The sequence below is a fragment of the Natator depressus genome, chromosome 21 (assembly GCF_965152275.1).
Source record: "Natator depressus isolate rNatDep1 chromosome 21, rNatDep2.hap1, whole genome shotgun sequence".
NCBI lineage: Eukaryota > Metazoa > Chordata > Testudines > Cheloniidae > Natator > Natator depressus.
In genome coordinates this window covers 18485427-18506435 of record NC_134254.1, presented here as the reverse complement: position 1 = coordinate 18506435, position 21009 = coordinate 18485427, and the positions used below count along the sequence as shown (strand labels likewise).

General features: G+C 46.4%; 1 protein-coding gene across 4 annotated transcripts in view; it reads right to left on the bottom strand.

Moving 5' to 3' along the window:
* Positions 1-21009, bottom strand: part of LZTR1 (leucine zipper like post translational regulator 1) — a 277700-nt gene that overhangs the window by 192956 nt on the left and 63735 nt on the right. For all 4 annotated transcript variants that reach the window (XM_074936115.1, XM_074936111.1, XM_074936112.1 and 1 more), the window contains exon 6: positions 13627-13710. In XM_074936115.1, the coding sequence (XP_074792216.1) occupies positions 13627-13710 (84 nt within the window). The remainder of the gene's footprint in view (positions 1-13626; positions 13711-21009) is intronic.

Sequence of the window (21009 nt, the reverse complement as noted above, 5' to 3'; positions counted from 1 at the left end):
ACAAGGGTGATGTCGTGGTGGGAGTCTGCTATAGACCACCAGACCAAAGGGATGAGGTGGATGAGGCTTTCTTCCGGCAACTAACGGAAGTCACTAGATCGCGGCCCTCATTCTCATGGGAGACTTCAATCACCCCGCTGTCTGCTGGGAGAGCAATACAGCAGTGCACAGAAAATCTAGGAAGTTTTTGGAAAGTGTAAGGGACAATTTCCTGGTGCAAGTGCTAGAGGAACCAACTAGGGGCAGAGCTCTTCTTGACCTGCTGCTCACAAACTGGGAAGAATTACTAGGGGAAGCTAAAGTGGATGGGAACCTGGGAGGCAGTGACCATGAGATGGTCGAGTTCAGGATCTTGACACAGGGAAGAAAGGAGAGCAGCAGAATACAGACCCTGGACTTCAGAAAAGCAGACTTTGACTCCCTCAGGGAACTGATGGGCAGGATCCCCTGGGAGAATAACATGAGGGGGAAAGGAGTCCAGGACAGCTGGCTGTATTTTAAAGAATCCTTATTGAGGTTGCAGGAACAAACCATCCCAATGTGTACAAAGAACCGTAAATATGGCAGGCGACCAGCTTGGCTTAACAGTGATATACTTGCTGATCTATTTTAAACACAAAAAAGAAGCTTACAAGAAGTGGAAGATTGGACAAATGACCAGGGAAGAGTATAAAAATATTGCTCACGCATGCAGGAGTGAAATCAGGAAGGCCAAATCACACTTGGAGTTGCAGCTAGCAAGGGATGTTAAGAGTAACAAGAAGGGTTTCTTCAAGTATGTTAGCAACAAGAAAAAAAGTCAAGGAAAGTGTGGGACCCTTACTTAATGGGGGAGGCAACCTAGTGTGGAGGACGTGGAAAGAGCTAATGTGCTCAATGCTTTTTTTGCCTGCGTCTTCATGAACACGGTCAGCTTCCAGACTACTCCACTGGGCAGCTCAGTATGGGGAGAAGGTGACCAGCCCTCTGTAGAGAAAGAAAAGGTTCAGGACTATTTAGAAAAGCTGGACAAGCACAAGTCCATGGGGCTGGATGCGCTGCATCCGAGGATGCTAAAAGAGTTGGCGGATGTGATTGCAGAGCCATTGGCTGTTATCTTTGAAAACTCGTGGCATTCTGTAGAGGTCCAGGATGACTGGAAAAAGGCTAATGTGGTGCCCATCTTTAAAAATCATGGAGCAGGTCCTCAAGGAATCAATTCTGAAGCATTAAGAGGAGAGGAAAGTGATCAGGAACAGTCATTCACCAAGGGCAAGTCATGCCTGACTAACCTAATTGCCTTCTATGATGAGATAACTGGCTCTGTGGATGAGGGGAAAGCAGTGGACGTGTTATTCCTTGACTTTAGGAAAGCTTTTGATACGGTCTCCCACAGTATTCTTGCCAGCAAGTTAAAGAAGTATGGGCTGGATGAATGGACTGTAAGGTGCATAGAAAGCTGGTTAGATCATCGGGCTCAACGGGTAGTGGTAAATGGCTCCATGTCTAGTTGGCAGCCGGTATCAAGTGGAGTGCCCCAAGGGTCGGTCCTGGGGCCAGTTTTATTCAATATCTTCATTAATGATCTAGAAGATGGCGTGGATTGCACCCTCAGCAAGTTTGCAGATTACACTAAATTGGGAGGAGTGGTAGATACACTGGAGGGTAGGGATAGGATACAGAGGGACCTAGACAAATTAGAGGATTGGGCCAAAAGGAATCTGATGAGGTTAAACAAGGACAAGAGCAGAGTCCTGCACTTAGGACGGAAGAATCCCACGCACTGCTACAGACTAGGGACCGAGTGGCTAGGCAGCAGTGCTGCAGAAAAGGAGCTAGGGGTTACAGTGGACGAGAAGCTGGATATGAGTCAACAGTGTGCCCTTGTTGCCAAGAAGGCTAATAGCATTTGGGGCTGTATAAGTAGGAGCATAGCCAGCAGATCGAGGGACGTGATTGTTCCCCTCTATTCGGCATTGGTGAGGCCTCATCTGGAGTACTGTGTCCAGTTTTGGACCCCACACTACAAGAAGGATGTGGAAAAATTGGAAAGAGTCCAGCGGAGGGCAACAAAAATGATTAGGGAGCTGGAGCACATGATTTATGAGGAGAGGCTGAGGGAACTGGGATTATTTAGTCTGCAGAAGAGACTGAATGAGGGCGGAATTTGATAGCTGCTTTTAACTACGTGAAAGGGGGTTCCAAAGAGGATGGATCTAGACTGTTCTCAGTGCTACCAGATAACAGAACAACGAGTAATGGTCTCAAGTTGCAGTGCGGGAGGTTTAGGTTGGATATTAGGAAAAACTTTTTCACTAGGAGGGTGGTGAAGCACTGGAATGGGTTACCTAGGACGGTGGTGGAATTTCCTTCCTTAGAGGTTCTTAAGGTCAGGCTTAACGAATCCCTAGGTGGGATGATTTAGTTGGGGATTGGTCCTGCTTTGAGCAGGGGGTTGGACTAGATGACCTCCTGAGGTCCCTTCCAACCCTGATATTCTAGGATTCTATGACTTCAGGCCCTGAGCAATCCTGCAAGGGTAAAAATCTTAGGAGAAGCTCTCTTGAAAAATCTATGCAGGCAGCTATCCTTGTTCCACTATCTCTAGGCTTTCTTGCCAAGGCACTCTTTCTCCCTTTATAGGACAATAGGAAAAAATGGAAGATGCTGTAGTTCCTGGCAAGTTTCATTTGCATAACAATCATGTACATAAATGAAATCACAATGTTTTAAAACTATATTTGGATTTTTTTTTTTTTTTTTTGGTCACAGAAATGTCGTGTTTGATTTTTTTTAAATTAAATCACAAGGGAACTACCCCCACACTCATGAATCGTAGCTTCACTCTATAGCATCCAGGTAGACACAGGTGTCCTCTGAGAGGTCTTGCATTGGACTGCTTCGGTTCACCACTGTCTGCTCTACACAGGTCTGCTGCAGCCTTAACAACTCCACTCAGTCTGCCACTGTCAATTCTGATGCCTCCTTAGAACTGCTTCAGTCTTCTATTGTCTGCTCAGGAAAGGATGCTCAAAGCAATTTAAGTCTCTGGGTTGAGATGTCTCCTCTACTCCCTATATTTCGTTAATGAGGGCTGATTAAAACTCTGAATAACTGCTTCCCCTTAACCACCATGGGCTCAGAGTCCACTATTTTTTTAAATAGAAACACCACAACATCCAGTGCAAACAGATACAGTGTGACAAGATCCCTGGGGTGCAACCTGGAAATAGGGTATCGCTGTGCCCCCTTAATTCTCCAACCTGGGCTGTCTCTCACAATGCTTTGCTAGTGACAAGCAGTGAACCGCTCAGCACAACAGCATGTGGAGCCTCACACTCAGCTAGATTGCATGAATGCTCCCAGAGCCACTCACAAATCACACAAAGAAAGGCACCAGTCAGTTCCCGCCAGCTCCCCTGCCTTACACCCCAGAGCTGTACCATCTTGCCCTGGTCATAAGCCTGGCCAGTGTAAGTTTATTACCCAGTCTGCCCCTCCCTCAATGTGGAGAGGTCATGCACCAGCCTTTGTAAACTGAGCTGAGATTTCCCAAGCACTTTATCTAAAACAGTATGTTTTGGCTGAAGTATAAAACAGATTTATTAACTACAAAAAGATAGATTTAAGTGATTATAAGTGGTAGGCATAAAAGGTCAGAGATCTTTACCAAAGAATATAAAAGATAAGTGCACAATCTAAACCTTAAACCTTATTAGAGTATTTAGATCAAGCAATTTTGTTACCCACGGGATGTTACAGTTCTCAATACAGAGACCTTGCCCTTAACCCTGGACCAGTCTTCTCAGTTGAAGTGGTCGTCTTCTCAGCGTTCTTGTTGCTTCCAGCATAGGTGGGGGAGGAGAAAGGCAAAAGCATGAGGTCATTGTCTCTATTTTATATCTTTAGTCCATGTGCCTAGAAGACACTTGCCCAGACATCCTGGTGTACTTTGCTGAGCCATTGGCTTAAGCAATCCCCCTGGCGTAGTCTTGTGCTACTGAGTCATGGGATTGAGTAGTCTCAATTGTGTGGTGCTTGCACAACTGTCATTGAATTGTAAATCCCTTGATTACAACTCCCCTGCTGATTAATGGTCGTTGAATGCCCTCCTGGGTGGGGATCACCTCCTTCATATGTCACTAGCAAACATACAGCATATTTCAGTAACAATCATACAGCAAAATCTCAAATTCATACACAGTAATGATATACATATCTGGAGATATAACAATAGGTTTCAGCAGATTATGACCTTTCATATGATATCTTACATGGCATGCTTTTTATGAATATCACAACGATATATGAATGATGAATATGGAGGTTACAGAGTGCTATTTTGAGGTACAGTGTGTCACATACAGACAGTAGTATTTAGTGAAAGAATGGACTGAACTCAGAGCTTTACCCATGCAGGTTTCTCCTCCTCCTCCTCTCACAACTCAGGAGATGGCCATGGTCCTGACATAAATGAGATTAGGCAGAGGAGGTTGCTGGACCCAGGAAAACCAGATGCAAAAATCAATAGGAAAGAGCAGGCGAGGAGGCTTTAAGCCCCTCACAGAGACCCTTGAAGAGGACGATGTAGTAAATGCACTATAAGCTGACAGTGTTTGTCTAAACACCCTACCCTAATAGCAGATTCTGCTGGCAAAGTAGGTTCTACTGCCTCACTAATCCAGGAGGCTATTACCCCATCTACATCAAGGAACTGCAAGTGGTTCTGTGGAAAGAGGGGCTCTCAGGAGTGAGCTCAGCAGTCCTGAGACTGGAGCTCCAGGAGCAGCCAAGTCTGAGCAGATGGTCTGAACTGAATTTATCTTATTGTTCACACCCTTGTGAATAAAGCCAAATCCTGGGGAAATAGTAGAATATAAAGACAGTGTTTGCAAAGAAAGGCAGATAAAGGCGCCTACTCACATGGGCTTTCAGAAGTTTTGTATTCAGGTTAAGTAGGCATTCAGGACCCTAGGAGCATCCAAGGAATGGTAGAGAGCTTCTTCCCATCCCTTGGAGCCAGGGCAGAATGAGAAGAGGGAGCTCAGTTTCCAAGGTCAGAAGGGTCCACTGTAATCATCTAGTCTGACCTCGTGTATAGCACTGACCAGAGAACTTCCCACAATAATTCCTAGAGCAGATCTGCTACACAAACATTTAATCCTGATTTTAAAATGATCATAAATGGTCTGGAAAAAGGGGTACACAGCGAGGTGGCAAAATTTGCAGATGCTAAAATACTACTGAAGATAGCTAAATCCAAAGCAGTCTGTGAAGAGTTACAAAGGGATCTCACAAAACTGGGAGACTGGGCAACAAAATAGCAGATGATATTCAATATTGATAAATGCAAAGTAATGCACATTGGAAGACATAATTCCAAATATACATACAAATTGATAGGGTCTAAATTAGCTATTACCACTCAAGAAAGATCTTGGAGTCATCGTGGATAGTTCTCTGAAAACATTCACTCAATGTGCAGCGGCAGTCAAAAAATTTAACAGAATGTTATGGATCATTAGGAAAGGGATAAAAAATAAGGCAGAAAATATCATATTGCCTTTATATAAATCTATGGTATGCCCACATCTTGAATACTGCATGGTGATCTGGTCACCTCATCTAAAAAAAAAAAAAAAAAATTGGAATTGGAAAAGTTTCAGAAAATGAACTCGATACGTTCATGGAGGATAGGTCCATCAATGGCTATTAGCCAGGATAGGCAGGGATGGTGTCCCTAGCCTCTATTTGCCAGAAGCTGGGAATGGGCGACAGGATGGATCACTTGATGACTACCTGTTCTGTTCATTCCCTCTGGGGCACCTGGCATTGGCCACTGTCGGAAGACAGGATACTGGGCTAGATGGACTTTTGGTCTGACCCAGTATGGCTATTCTTATGTTCAGTGATGGAGAATCCACCTTGGTATTCCCTTGGTAAACTGTTCCAATGATTAATTACTAACACTTTTAAAAAACTGCACCTCTGATTTTTAATTTGAATTTGTCTAGATTCAACTTCCAGCCATTGGGTCTTGTTATACCTTGTCAGCTAGAGTGAAGATCCCTCTATTTTCAAACTTTGTTCCCCATATCTCTTAACTTTTCTTTTCCTAAAATAAAGATATTGAGCTCCTTGAGTCTCTCACTGTAAGGCATGTTTTCTAATTCTTTAATCATTCTTTAATAAGTCTTTTCCCTGAACCATCTCCAATTTATCAACATCCTTCTTGAATTGTGGACACCAGAACTGGACAAAATATTCCAGCAAAAACAACGAGGAGTCCTTGTGGTACCTTAGAGATTCAGGGTATGTCTACACTACCCGCCAAGTCGGCGGGCAGCAATTGATCCAATGGGGGTCGATTTATCACGTCTAGTCTAGATGCGATAAATTGACCGCCAAGCGCTCTCCCATCAACTCCTGTACTCCACCTCCTCAAGAGGCGCAGGCAGAGACAACTCACAGTAGTGAAGACACCGCGGTGAGTACGTCTAAGTTCATCGACTTCAGCTACGTTATTCACGTAGCTGAAGTTGCGTAACTTAGATCGATCCCCCCCGTGTAGACCAGGGCTAACAAATTTATTTGGGCATAGGCTTTCGTGGGCTAAAACCCACTTCATCAAATGCATCGAGTGGAAAATACAGTAGAGAGGTATAAATACACAGCATATGAAAAGATGGGAGTTGCCTTACCAAGTGGGGGGGTCAGTGCCAAAGAGCCAATTCAATTAAGGTGTAAGTAGGTTATTCTCAACAGTTGACAAGAAGAGAGGGAAAAAATCACTTCTGTAGTGCTAATGAGGCCAATGTAATCAAGGTGGCCCATTTCAAACATTTGACAAGGTGTGAGTGTCAGCAAGGGGAAAAGTTAGTTTTTGTAGTGACCCATCCACTCCCAGTCTTTATTCAGGTCTAATTTGATGGTGTCCAGTTTGAAAATTAATTCCTGTTCTGTAGTTTCTCGTTGGAGTCTGTTTTTGAAGCTTTTTGTTGAAAAATTACCACTTTTAAGTCTGTTATTGAATGTCCAGGGAGACTGAAGTGTTCTCCTACTGGGTTTTGATGCAGTCACACCAGAGCCAAATACAAAGTTATTAGAATCTCTCTACTTCTACTCAGTATTCCAGTGTTTATAAATCCAAGGACTACATTAGTTCTTCCGGCCACAAGTGTCACACCAGCTCATTATCCATCACGAACTCCAAGTCTTTTTCAGTCACTGCCTCCAAGGATACATTCCACCATCCTGTAACTATGGTCTAAATTCTTTATTCCTAAATGTATGACTTTACACTTGGCTATATTAAAGCAAATACTGTTTATCTGCACATAGTTCACCAAGCAACCCAGATTATCATCAGTGATCAGCCCTGTTTATTATTTGACCCAAAGATTGCAGAAGTGGTATCTGCAAACTTTATCAGCAATTATTTTATTTTTTCTTCCAGGTCATAGATAAAAGTGTTAAATAGCATAAGGCCAAGAACTGATCCCTGTAGGTGTGATGCACTGCACCTCAAAGTAACCCCCTGTTGCCCCCAATATTCATCATTCATATATGCTTGTGATATTCCATACAAAGCATGCCATGTAAGATATCAGATGAAAGGTCCTGATCTGCTGAAACTCATTGTTCTGTCAAAATTGCATATGAAGTTATGAGATTTTGCTATATGGTTGTTATTGAAATATGTTGGGAGTTTCATAGACGCACACTGCTAATTCTCTAATTACTAAAAGGGTGGTGACCCACACCCAGGCGGGCATTAAATGACCACTGACGAGCAGAAGAATTGTAAACAAGAGATTTATAACTCTGTAAGAGACAATTGAGCAAGCACCACAGAATGGGGATTGCTCAACTCTGTGACTCAGCAAGGCACACCAGGACATGTTTGGGCTAGTGTCTTCTAGGCACATGGACTAAGGATATAAAATAGGCAAAAGCATGATGCCACTGTCCTCTTTCTCCTCCCACACCTATGCTGGTGCAACAAGAACGCTGAGAAGATGACAACTTCAACAGAGGAGACTGGTCCAGGCCTGTGTATCAAGAACCGTAACCTATCTGCAACATCCAGTGAGGTGAGAAAAGCTGTTTGATTCAAATCTTGCTCAGTCTGAAAGTTTAGGATTTAGAATGCATGTTTACTTTTTATTTCTTAGGTAATTATCTCTGACCTTTATTCCTCCACTTATAATCATTTAAAATCTACCTTTCTGTAATTAATAAACTTAGGCCTTGGCTACACTTGCAAGTTAGAGCGCATTAAATCAGCCCCGGGCACCCTAACTTCTGAGGTGTCCACACTGGCAAGGCATGTAGAGCGCCTGGACTCTACAGCTGGAGCGCTCCTGGTAATCCACCTCAACAAGAAGCAAAAAGCTTGTTGCGCCCCAGCTGAGATGCCCAGGTGTCAGTGTGGACGACGTGTTGCATTACTGCACTGTGACTGGCCTCCGGAAACGTCCCATAATTCCTTGAAGTCAAGTAGCCGCTCTTCTCATTGTTTTGAACTCAGCTGCAGGCATACGGATATCCCCTTTCAAAGCTCTGTTTCTGACAGCCGGCATGCTTATCTGCTCCGGGACAAAGCAAACCATTACTGTGGAATGCTACTGCTACAGAAGCAGGCGTTTGTGCGTGTGTGAGAGAGAGAGGCGGGGGTGGGGGCTGATGTCGGGGTTTCCCTCTTCCCTCTGCCGCTGTCTGAACTTACAAGACAGAATGCTGACACACTCTCTGCCCCACAAAACACAGTCTCTCCCCCGACATACACACAACACACTCCCTGTCACACTCCACCCACCCCCTGTCCGATTTGAAAAGCACTCTGTAGCCACTTGCACACTGGAATAGCTACCACAATGCACTGCTCTCTGTGGCGTTGCAAGAGCTACTAATGTGGCCACGCCACTGCACTTGCAGCTGACAGGGTGAACACACTGCAGCATTTTCCCTGCTGCGGTCTCCAAAGGCTGGTTTAACTCCCGGCGCTCTACATCTGCAAGCGTAGCCATGCCTTTATTTTAATATTTTATCCTTACCAGGATAAAGTTTGTCTAAAGTGCTTGGGGAATTTGCTCATATTACAAAGGCTGGTGCATATCTACTTTCCGGGGCATCTCCAGCCCTTCCCCCACCCCAGTGGTGATTTACCTCTCCAATTACTGCTCTGGGCATCAAAACTGACACACCTGCGCTGCTGGGGAGGGGTGTGTGACCACTCTTGCAGCTTTCCTTTACTTCCCCATCATTTTCTGCAGTGAAGCAAAGAAATCTGTGTGGGACATGAATTGTGCGCACGCGCAGTGGTGCTCAATTTCCCCAGGAGTAACTAATTTAGGAGCTTGAATTGTTCAAAAGAAAGTCGTGAGCATTGTAAGACGGTACATTTCTGCGGTGCAACGCTGGAGCTATTGGCTGGTGTTTCCCTCTGTATTAGTTCATGTGTGGCACATTTGTGCAACTTAGCTGGGTGTCTCTGTATGCTGGTGGCTAAGTGACGATAGCACCTGGAATGGGTTTGCTGCTTGTCACTAGCAAAGCATTGTGAGAGACTGTCCAGGCTGGAGAGTAAAGGGGCACAGCTGTCCCACAATTACAGGTCGTACTCTGGGGATCCCATCACAATAGGACCCTACTAAAAAAATATATCCGCTCAATGGACCTGTCAGTTAACCAGTCTTTAATCCATTTAATGTCTGCTGTGTTCAGCTTATATTGTTCTAGTTTCTTAATCAAAATGTCCTGTGATACAAAGTTAAATGCTTTACAGAAGTCTAAGTTATCTGGACCCCTGATTGCTTGAACTTCAAGCAATACTATTGAACACCCTCAGTTATTGTTCAGATGGAAAGTATTTCTTCATCAGCAGCAGCCTTTTCCCCAAATACAGAGTAGAAAAGTTCTGGGCACGTCTGTCTTTTCTGCATTATTATTAGGATTGGAAGGATTAAATTTGTATTAGTAAATGTCGGCAAATGTCAATTTCACAGTACAAACATAATCTCACAAATAAATATTTCCATCAATAATAATCAAAATTTACAGATAGGCAAAGTAAGAAAAATGCTGCTTGAGAATTTCATTAGAGTTTGATTTAAGGATATTTACTTTCTATATGTGGACATGCGATGTTGACAATTTGTGTTTTAGCGGTTATAAAGGTTTAATTTTTTTAATCTCACCATCTACTGTTATCAAATAATTATGTTCTGACACGGCCCCTAATTTCCCACAACTGAGAAAATATAAATCAATACAAATAAAATTTTAAAATGCTTAAAACTCATAATTTTGTGCAACTGTGAACATTAAAATAAATTTTTAAATGCTTAGAAATAAATTAATTATCTGTCAAAATTATTTTAAAAAATTAATTCTGCCAAGGCTAATTATTATTGACAATTCCTAACCTAATTTCCATCTAGCAAAGAACCAATACCATTATGAGGGTTCCTTTTGTTCCTAATATACTTTACAAACTCTTTAGTGTCCTTAACTCTGATGGCCATGGACTGTTCCTTGTAACCTTTTGCTTTCCTTATCAATTTTCTACAATTCCTAGTTTTTTATTTTTATTTTTATTTATTGTTATCAATTTCCCCTTGTGTGTGCATCTGCTTTTATTTCCCGTCTAAACCAGGCTGTTTTTTAACCAGTGTAGCTGACGACATTGACAGGATCTAGAAAAATGTTCTGAAACAATTCCCAAATATCTGTCACATTTTTCTGTTTAAATCCTCTCCCCTAACTGATTTGGCTCATGATTGTTTTCACCTTTGTGAAACTGGCCCTTTTAAAGCACCAACTATATATATTACTGTTTGCCAGAAGCTGGGAAATGGGCAACAGGGGATGAATCACTTGATGTTTGCCTATTCTGTTCATTCCCTCTAAAGCACCTGGCATTGGCCACTGTCAGAAGACAGGATACTGGGCTAGATGGACCTTTGGTCTGACCCAGTATGGCCATTCTTATGTTCTGACGGTTTGCAGTTTGTACTTTGTACTTAACAAATACAATCAATACTAACTTTCTCCCATCCTTTGTATGTTTTAGTTTAGACTGCAAGTTCTTTGTGGCAAGAAATAGTTGTTACTATGTGCATGTATAATACCTAGCACAATGGGGCCTCAATCTCCACTGAACCATGTAGGGGCTTCCTGCAATACAAACTAATGAGTAGTCCCACTGACTGAAATCAAATGGACTAACCATGTGCTTTGCTGGCCTGGAACCTAATACTACTTTTCAAGAAACAAAAATGAGGGCTGCCAAAGCCAGGATTTAAAAGGCACTGCAGATTTCACTGAAGGCTGACCTGATCAAGTGAGCAGAAGGACAGTCCATGCGCCCAGTGGATGATGGGTAAGAAGCACATTTTCTCTTTTCTGCAGTTCTAAGGGATGGCAGGGTTGAGAGTAGGCCTTGAAATTCTATAAAGTACCCCCTATCTCAGTGATGGAGAGAACAGAAAAGTCCAAGGTGACTCTGGACCACTGATTCAGGAACAGGGAGGTCCTCCATCCCAGCACTGTGGAGGCTGAGCAGGGGAAGACAGTCAGGCAGGACTCAGTCTGGCCTTGGTTTGGAGGCCAGATTCCTGAAAGGGCTACGGGTGGGACCTTCATGGATTGGCCCAGTAGCTGGCAGGGGATTTCTTGACAGAAAAGTGGGATGTACAACTGCAGAATCCAAGATGTCAACAACAGCCTGGTCCCCCTGAGGGAAAGTACCAGGAACCTCAATTTAAAAGTATTGGTTGGCTCCCCAGACTGGACTGATGAGAAACCATTGCTGAGTTGACTTTGTGCTGAAAAATCCAGAGATCCTGGAACTTGGGGTCTTAGCTTGTGTTTTAGTAAATTTTAAGGAGAGATGAAGCTGTACCCAGAGCAGCATGTCCCATGTCCACTGTTTTTTAAATGAAAAGGTGTACCAGGAGGAGGTGTGTCAGATGTATGAGGAGTCTCTCATTATGAAAATAGCTGCAAAAAGACCCTTGGAGTTAATGAAAGCAGGGAAACCTCAGAGCACAAGCTCATATAGGGTACTCTCTGAAGAAAGAAAGGGAGATCTTGAACCTTCAGAGCAGAGAGCAGAAAGACTTCAGATTGAGGCAGTGACCCCAGAAATAAGGTGCTCTCTCTCAGGAAAGAAGAAATGCCTTAGGGTGTGCCTGTGTGCAGGGGAGGAGGGGTGTACTTCCTCTTACTTTCTGCTGTCCAGAACTCGATATAGCAAAAGAACTCCAAAACATTTCAGGCACCCTGGTCACTAGCAGGGGCCCCACTAAGCCACCAAAGGACTAGCGGGAGCCCAGCACTCAAGGCCCCTTGCAATCTGTGCTTAGTTCTAAATCCTATGACTGAGGCCTAAAGATGGCCCTGGACATTTCATCTTCACCAAGACACAGACAGAGGGTGAGGAGACAGAGTCCCTGAAAAGGGAGGGGCTGAGCACCAAATTTCATACTCCTTCGCTATGTGACTGACACCAGAAGGGAAGGACCACCCACCACAAAATACCTCTAAAAACTACTAGTTCTGCTCTCTCTCAGCATTTCTTCTGCCTTATAAACAAGCAGTTCTAGCATTTATGGTTCAGCCTCTACCAATAGTAACAAGTGCCACCAAGGCATGAGACTGAACATACTGTTCCCCCTTTTATCTTTTCATGGGACTCCCCCAGAAAATTCTTGTTCTGTTCAGTGAGTTTTCAGCAGCACCAGACGCTCTTGTTGCCTCTTAGCATGGCAGCTAAAATATATAGCAAAGAATGCTCCTTTCCCTCACTTTGGGGAATTTCACCTGTCCCCAAGCATTACACTGGGAATATACAGCCCATCACACGCATACTGTCAGATATCAGCTTTTTTTTTTTTTTTAAAACATTTATCTATCTGAACAAGGTATTGATGAATAAAAACATGTTTACTCCATTTGAAACAAAAGACCAAACTGAGGGAAGCGCCCCTTACTGTTTATCATAAAAGATTAGAAGATAAGGTCATCTAGTCCAACCCCCTGCTCAAAGCAGAACCAACTGCAACTAAATCATCCCAGCCAGGGCTTTCTCAAGCCGGGTCTTAAAAACCTCTAAGGATGGAGATTCCACCACCTCCCTAGGGAACCCATTCCAGTGCCTCACCACCCCCCTAGTGAAATAGTTTTTCCTAATATCCAATCTAGACCTCCCCCACTGCAATTTGAGACCATTGCTTCTTGTTCTGTCATCTGCCACCACTGAGAACAGCTGAGCTCCATCCTCTTTGGAACCCCCTTTCAGATGCTGCTATCAAATCCCCCCTCACTCTTCTTTTCCACAGACAAAATAACCCCAGTTCCCTCAGCCTCTCCTCATAAGTCATGTGCCCCACCTCCAATCATTTTCGTTGCCCTCCACCGGACTCTCTCCAATTTGTCCACATCCTTTCTGTTGTGGGGGGCCCAAAACAGGTCGCAATACTCCAGATGTGGCCTCACCAGTGCCGAATAGAGGAGAATATTCGCTTCACTCGATCTGCTGGCAATGCTCCCCCACAGCGAGAAAGGATTCCTACAGAGGTACAATTGAATGATCGGAAAGATATTACAACACAAAAGAATTAGGAGAGCGATTTTGTTACATACCGTGCATTTCCATCATATCCTGCGAAGATCCACAGTTTTTCACTATACACTGTTGCACCATGAGCTGACCTTGCAACTGGCAATCTGCAATAAAAGATTATACTTAGCATCTAGCCTGCACAACATGTGGTATTACAGAGTCCGGTTAGTACATATCTGCATTGCAGACCAACTACTACCCTCATAACATAGATGAATACCCCCCAAGGACTTCCTGAAAGGTGAATTTCAGAATACAGCGAACAGTTACAGCAGAACCTCAGAATTATGAATGCCTTCAGAATGTAGGATGTTCATAACTCTGAACAAAATGTTAAGATTCTTGTTTCAAAAGTTTACAACTGAACATTGACTTAATATAGCTGTGAAACTTTACTATGCAGAAAATGCTGCTTTTAACTATCTTAATTTAAGTGAAACAAGCACAGAAACAGTTTCCTTACCTTCTCAATTCTTTTTTTTTTTAAACTTTCCCCCTTTTTTTTTTTAAAAGCAGTTTACGTTTAAACAATACTGTATTATATTTGCTTTTTTTGGTTTTGGTTAGTTGCTTTTGTTTGTTTGTTTTGTCTTTGCTGCTGCCTGATTGAGTACTTCCGGTTCCAAATGAGGTGCGTGGTTGACCAGTCAGTTTGTAACTCTGGTGATTTTAACTCTGAGGTTGTAGTGTAATTTCTTTTAATAGCATCAGATTTTCCCAGAGCACATTTGGGTGACAGATGGTTATATAAACATCTGTACTGCAACAGGGCATGCAAAAAAAAATTCATTTCCACATTCCAGATTCTGGAGTATTTTATAGACTGACTTATTTATAAAGGTGTGCTAGTGACTCTGTAGTTAAGATTGAGTAGCGCTTTCGGTTTCAGAGCCAATTTTTCAAACTGCTGTAAAACCCATGTCCATAATCAGATTGTCTAGAAAATTGCTTTGTCTCATTGAGACCCAGGGTAGGCGTGGTGATGCAAATTTCAGGACATTTTGTCAAGGAGTTCCTGAGATCAAGCTTGCCCACGAAGAGTTCTCCAACTGTTCATGAAAGACAATCATTGCTACAGATTCAATGCTCAGAAGAATTGAAAGAACACTCTACAAAGCACAGGCAGACAACAGAATGGCAGGCCGATTTTCCGGAGCTAAGACACGAGACGTCACTCGAGATTGGATAAACTTCTGAAGTTGATGATAGTTCATATTGTCATTATTGACACTATGTTGCAGGATAGTTCAAGAGCAGATAATAGATGAGTTCAGAGAACTTGGAAGCATGCTGAACTAGTATGTCCTGCCCCAGCAGTGAAGGAAGACAGAAGGCAGAAGATTCTGGAAGCGAACTGCTCGCTAGTTGAGGGGTGGAGAATTATAGTTTGTGGAACATTAGTCACCTTATTTTGGGAGAGGGGGCTGTGACATTGCACGCCATATGATTTTATGAAAATATGCTAATGTATGCTAATGAATATAATGTAATTGGAATATGCTTCATGCACAAGGTCTCTTGTAAGGTATCATTACAAAGCTTATAATCTACTGACTGTGGTCATCCTATTTGTATAAATGTATCATTCTTGTATCTGAAACTAAAAATATGAAATATAACTGTGAGGTCCTATTGTAATTATGCAAAGTGTGATCCACTAATGGTGGTTTGGAATCTTGATGGCTCCCAACAGCCAGGACAATTGATTGTAAATGGCTCTGTTTCCTTGCAACCCTTCCTGTGAATCAGGCCAGGAAGAATGAAGACTTGGGGGTCTCACAGGACATGTGACCATGTCACCTGGTACTGGAATCCATCTTAAACCTGGTGCTTTTCCATTTAGAAGGAGAGGTGGGGACCCCGAGAAACAAAAGATACCAGCCTTGTGCCAAAGCTATATAAGGGGGTGAAACAGAACAAAGGAGGCTGCAGTCATGGGAAATCCCCTAGCTACCACCTGAGCTGGAACAAGGACTGTACCAGGGGAAAGGATTGGGTCCAGACTAGAAAGGAGTCTAGTCTGTGAAAAAAGCTTACTGGAACATCTCTGAGGGTGAGATTTATCTGTAATCAGTTTCTTAATGTATTAGTCTTAGACTTGCGTGTTTTTATTTTAATTTGCTTGGTAACTTACTTTGTTCTGTCTGTTATTACTTGGAACCACTTAAATCCTACTTGTTATACCTAATAAAATCACTTTTGTTTATTAATTAACCCAGAGTAAGCAATTAATACCTGGGGGAGCAAACAGCTCTGCATCTCTCTCTATCAGTGTTATAGAGGACAGACAATTTATGAGTTTACCCTGTATTAGCTTTATACAGAGTAAAATGGATTTATTTGGGATTTGAATCCCATTGGGAGCTGGGTGTTCAGAGACAAAAGCACTTCTTGAGCTGTTTTCAGTTAAGCTTGCAGCTTTGGGGACGTGGTTCAGATCTGTGTCTGTTTGCAGCATGCTGGCATGTCTGGCTCAACAAGGCAGGGTTCTGAAGTCCTAAGGTGGCAGGGAAAACAGGCTCAGAAGTAGTCTCAGCACATCCGGTGACAGTCCCAAGGGGGTCTCTGTGACCAAACCTGTCACAAGGGCCAAATTGTTTGGATGGCCTCCACCTCAGGAGAGGAGAAATCAATCTCTTTGCGCATAGGCTGGCTAAAGTAGGCAGGAGGGCATTAAACAAAAGGGGATGGTAAAAAGAGGGGAGATATGACCAATCATCTAGCACAAAATCAATATGTTGAGAACAAAATGAATCAAGGAACCAAGGGGTATGAAGAGAAGAAATGATTTAATTGCCTATAAACCAATGCTAGGAACCTGGGTAACAAACAAGAGGAACTGGAATTGCTCATTGATGAGCATAAATTCAATCTAGTTGGTATTACTGAAAACTGCTGGGATGTTAAATTCAGTGGTTATAACTAGACTTGGAAGGATTAAGTCTTGTGGCAGAGCTCTGACCTTGTCTCTGTGGGTCCCACACTTCCTGGCAGATTACGCTAGCCTCAGAGGCTCACTGTGACCCTCTACGTAGCCCTTCTCCCTCTAGAGGCAAGCGTCACAGCCTACTGAGCCATTTTCATCATAAGCCAGCAAGGAGATTGGTGAGAGAACCCCCACAGTCTCTGTTGTCCCTATGGGCTTATTCCAGAACAGTTTAGCCTCCTGTCCTGACAGGGGCCTGTCTTCCCCTCCCAGGAGGTGTTTCTGTAGTAGCAAGTTGCGGAGAACCTGGGCCCACCCTCTACTCGGGTTCCGGCCCAGGGACCCTAATGGCAGCAGCTGTTGGCAGCTGACCTTTCACTGCCAGAGTTGTTACATTTCCCTGGGCCACTTCCCCACAGTTCTCCCGCTTCTGTCTCTCAATGACTTCTTCACCCTTACCTTAGGGCTCCCTCTCCAGTGGCTTGAGGGTGTCTTCATTACCCAGCCCTTCAGCCGCACTTCCGCTCCCCGGCTCCCCTCGGCCTGACTGGAATGAGCCCTTTTATAGTATCAGAGGGGCCTTAATTAGAATCAGGTGTTCACATTAGCTTAACAGCCTCACCTGACTCTTTGCAGGTTAATTGGAGTCAGATGTTCTCATTAGCCTAATGGCTTCAACTGACTCTTTGCAGGCTAATTGGAGTCATGTGCCCACCCTAGCCTGGTCAGTCAGGGAACAGAAAACTGCTTATCCAGTGGCCAGTATATCTTCCTTCTACTACTCTGCTGTACCTAACTGGCCTGGGTCTATCACAGTCTGTACTGGTAAATGTCAGTAATGGTCAATTTCACAGTACAAACACAACCCCACAAAAATATTTCCATCAATAATAATTGAAATTTACATATCAGCAAAGTAGGAAAAAATGTTGCTTGAGAATTTATTAGAGTTTGAGTGAAGAATATTTACTTTGTATATTTTGGCATGTGATGTTGACAATATATATTAATATATATTAATTAAAATGGAAAAAAATGGAAATGGGAAAGTTATAAAACTTTTTAAAGGTTTAACTTTTTTAATTGCAGCATCTACTATCATTAAATAATTATTGTCTGACCCCTCCTATTGGGGCTACTCCGCCCATAATTTCCCAAAACTGTGAAAAGAAATTGATAAAAAAAATACTCTAAACCCATAATTTCGCACAACCGTGAACATTGCTGGAGAACAAGCTGCACCTTACTGCAGGAGCCGCGGACATCTTCAAGGAACTCCCGCAGCTCTTCTTGCAGCATATGGGGGGGCCGGGGTCACTGGCCCCTGGCTATCCTCTGGAGGGGTCTCTGACACAGCCTCATGGCCCCTGAGACGGGCAGACCCCCGACATGGCGCTAGATGGGCCGGCGCCACGCGGCCCACCTCAAACTCCAGCTCAGTTGGGGGCGGCGGAGGGAAGATAGCAGCCCAGGCTGAGTCAGGACAGAAAAATACAGAGGCCACCCCCTGGGGGCTATCCTCTGGGAATGAGGAGGTGACAGCCCCAGGGGCGGCAATGGCATCATGGGAGGCGGAGGGGATACAGACAAGGTTGGCATCAGGGGCAGGACAGGGATCAAAAGTAGGGGCAGGGCAGGGGTCAGGAGTAGGAGCAGGGAGAGGGGCAGAGGCAGGATCCTGCGCCCCAGTAGCCGGGCCACTGGGAGGCAGCCCCTCTCAGTCGGGCTCAGGGATCTTGGAAGGGGTGGGAAGGGGACCCCCAGTGATGTCGGGCTCTGGCTCTGTAGATGGTGTAGAAGCCACAGCATCAGAAGGTGGACGGTCTGCAGTGGGGTCCCCGCTCGAGAAGGAGGTCAGTTGCCCCACACCTACAAGGGATACCCCATGGGACCCGGGTTCCAGCCACGTGGCACCGGCCGTCGCCTCAATAGACTTGGCGGCCTTCAGCAGTGTGCCACCTGTGGCCGGACAGATGGAGGAGCCCAGAGGACCCTCGGGGGCGCGAGCAGAAGCAGCGATCAAGGGGAGGGAGCATGGGGAAAGGGGGACTGGGGTGAGGTTGCTTAGGTTGAGGCCCCCTGGCAGAGGGTCGTCCTCCCGCTGGGTGACCGGGGTCAGACCCAGGGCCTCGCTTGCCTTGTAAATGGAGGGGAGATCGCCTTCCACCACCCGGGGTTCTCCCTGCCAGCACCCGAAGTGGCGGTCGCCTCGGGGCTTCAGATGGTAATGGGGTAGGAGGGACTCCATCGGGGGCCTCAGAGGGGAGGGACTCCTGTGGAGGGGCGATATGACCCTCCGGTGCTGCCCTGTCTTCCCCAGCCGGCACCGATGGATGGAACGCACCCATGGGCAAGGCGGAAGGCTCGGCATCAGTGCCCCCCTTCCTGGTCTTCTGGGGGGCCTCCGCGTCTGATGGAAGGAGCGGAGCTCGAGCCTTCCACTTGCCCCGCTTCCCCTGTACTAGGGCCCAGCCCTCCATGGCATCATCTGGGGGCTGGCTAGCAGAGGTCAGGTCGGGGAGCAGGGGCGATGGCTCAGGGACTCGGGGAGGTAATGGTGGGGCAACGCAATGGAGGGAAGATTTCCCCTGGGGCGGGTCCTCTCCCATGCCCGGCGGCATCCCTGCCACACCCTCCTCCACAGGCCCCGCCAGATTACATGCGGCAGAAGTAGGGCTCCCGCTCATCTGGGCATAGTAGGGGAAGTGCCCCTTGGGCCCAACCGGGAGCAGTGGTGGGCTGGGAAGGAGGAGGGGTGGCTTCGGGAGCGGGGCAGCCAGGGGCACCGGAGATGACAGGGCCAGCGCCCTGCCGGGGCTCAGGGAGTCCTGGATGCCCCTCCTTGCCAGGCCAGGGAGCAGTCCCTCCGGACGTGCCCCATCGCCCGGCAGAGGTAGCACCAGCCCTCCCCTGTTGAATAATGCACCCAGTAACAGGCCCCCTGGTATGGGACCAGGAATGACCCCTCGAGCGCCTCTCCGTCACATGCCACCGGTGGCAGTTGAAGCTGCATCTGCCAGCGGAACAAGAGGACGTGACAGAGGGTGGGGTCTTTGCAGCCCAATCGGAGAGGGCTGACAACGAAAATGGGCTTCCTCAGGGTAGAGAGAGAGGGTAATAGGGCGGCATTGGGAAGGAAAGGAGGGACGGAGGTCAGGACCAGACAGATGCCCAGGTCCTCTAGTGGCTCTAGGGGGATGAACACACCCCCCACCGCCAGGCCCTTCTCCACCGCCTCCTGGGTGGCGGCCTCTGCTGCTAAGATGACGACGACCTTTCCATACATTTTGGAGGCCACCACAATGGCCGTGGGCCCCACCACCCTCGCCAACGCCCGCACGTAGGTTTCGATGTGGGGCGAAACAGGCACCAGGAGGCAACGGACGCCGTGCTTCCTGGTCAAGGTCAGGAAAGTGCCCCGGCCGCTATAGATGGTAGCAGAGGCAGTGGGCGGGAGAGATGACGTAGCGGCACGCGGGCGGGCTGCCGCCACCTGGGCGTATGCTCTGGTGGTTGGGGGAGAGGCACCCGCAGAGCTGGTGGAGGGAAGGGACAGCAGGGAGGGACACCGTGGCCGGTGGCAGGGCCACGGCAGTGGGGGGCAGCCCCTGCCATGGAGGGCTGAGTCTTTTTTGCAGGGCCCTTACCCTTCTTTTTACCCTGGCCCTTCCCGACGGCTGGGGGGGCTTCCCCAGAGTCGGAAGGGGCGAGGCAGCAGCGGAGGTCATCCCGGTGTCCACCACTACCAGTGCCCCAGTGGGGGCAATAAAAGGTGGTTCAGCTGTGGCAGTGGAGGTGGAGGTAGAGGATTGGGGGGGCAACGGGGTGGCAGGTGGGGGAGGGGCGGCAGGGTCTTCTGGAGCGGTCTTATCCCCCGCCATCATGAGCAGGGAGGGAAGGGGAAAAAAAAACACCAAAGAGAGGAGGGGAAAGGGGAAGCAGGTCAACCACTCCTCCCCGCTAGGCTGCAGGCAGGGGAGGAGGGCGCCAAAAGGGGTGGGCTGGACGAGGGGGCAAATCAGGGGCTAGGGGTCAGTCACGACACAGGGTGGAATTCCGGCTCCTCTAGCTGCACTAGGGGAGGGGGGAGATACAGCAGGGGGTGCAGTGAAGGGGGTTCAACCTAAAATGGGAAGTGGCACAAGCGCATGGGAGGGGGTATGGGCGCACGGAGTGAGGGGGTAATCGGACTGGAGGTAGGACAGGGAAACCAAGGGGCTAGCTTCAGAGGCTGGGGTGGGCCAAACATACACAGGCTGCAGAGGGAAACAGGCGGGGCAAGCAAACAAACTGAAGCTAGTAAGGGGGGCTGGGGCAAAGGGAAGGGGCAAAGGGCTGCAAGGGGCAAAGCTGTGGGGTGGGCAGTCCAAGGGGGGGCACGTGCACCCATGTGAGCTTGCACAAAAGAGTCCTTGTTTGGGCTGGCTGCTGCTTCAGGCCCAAATGGTGGAAACAGGGCGTGGCAAGCTAAGCAAGC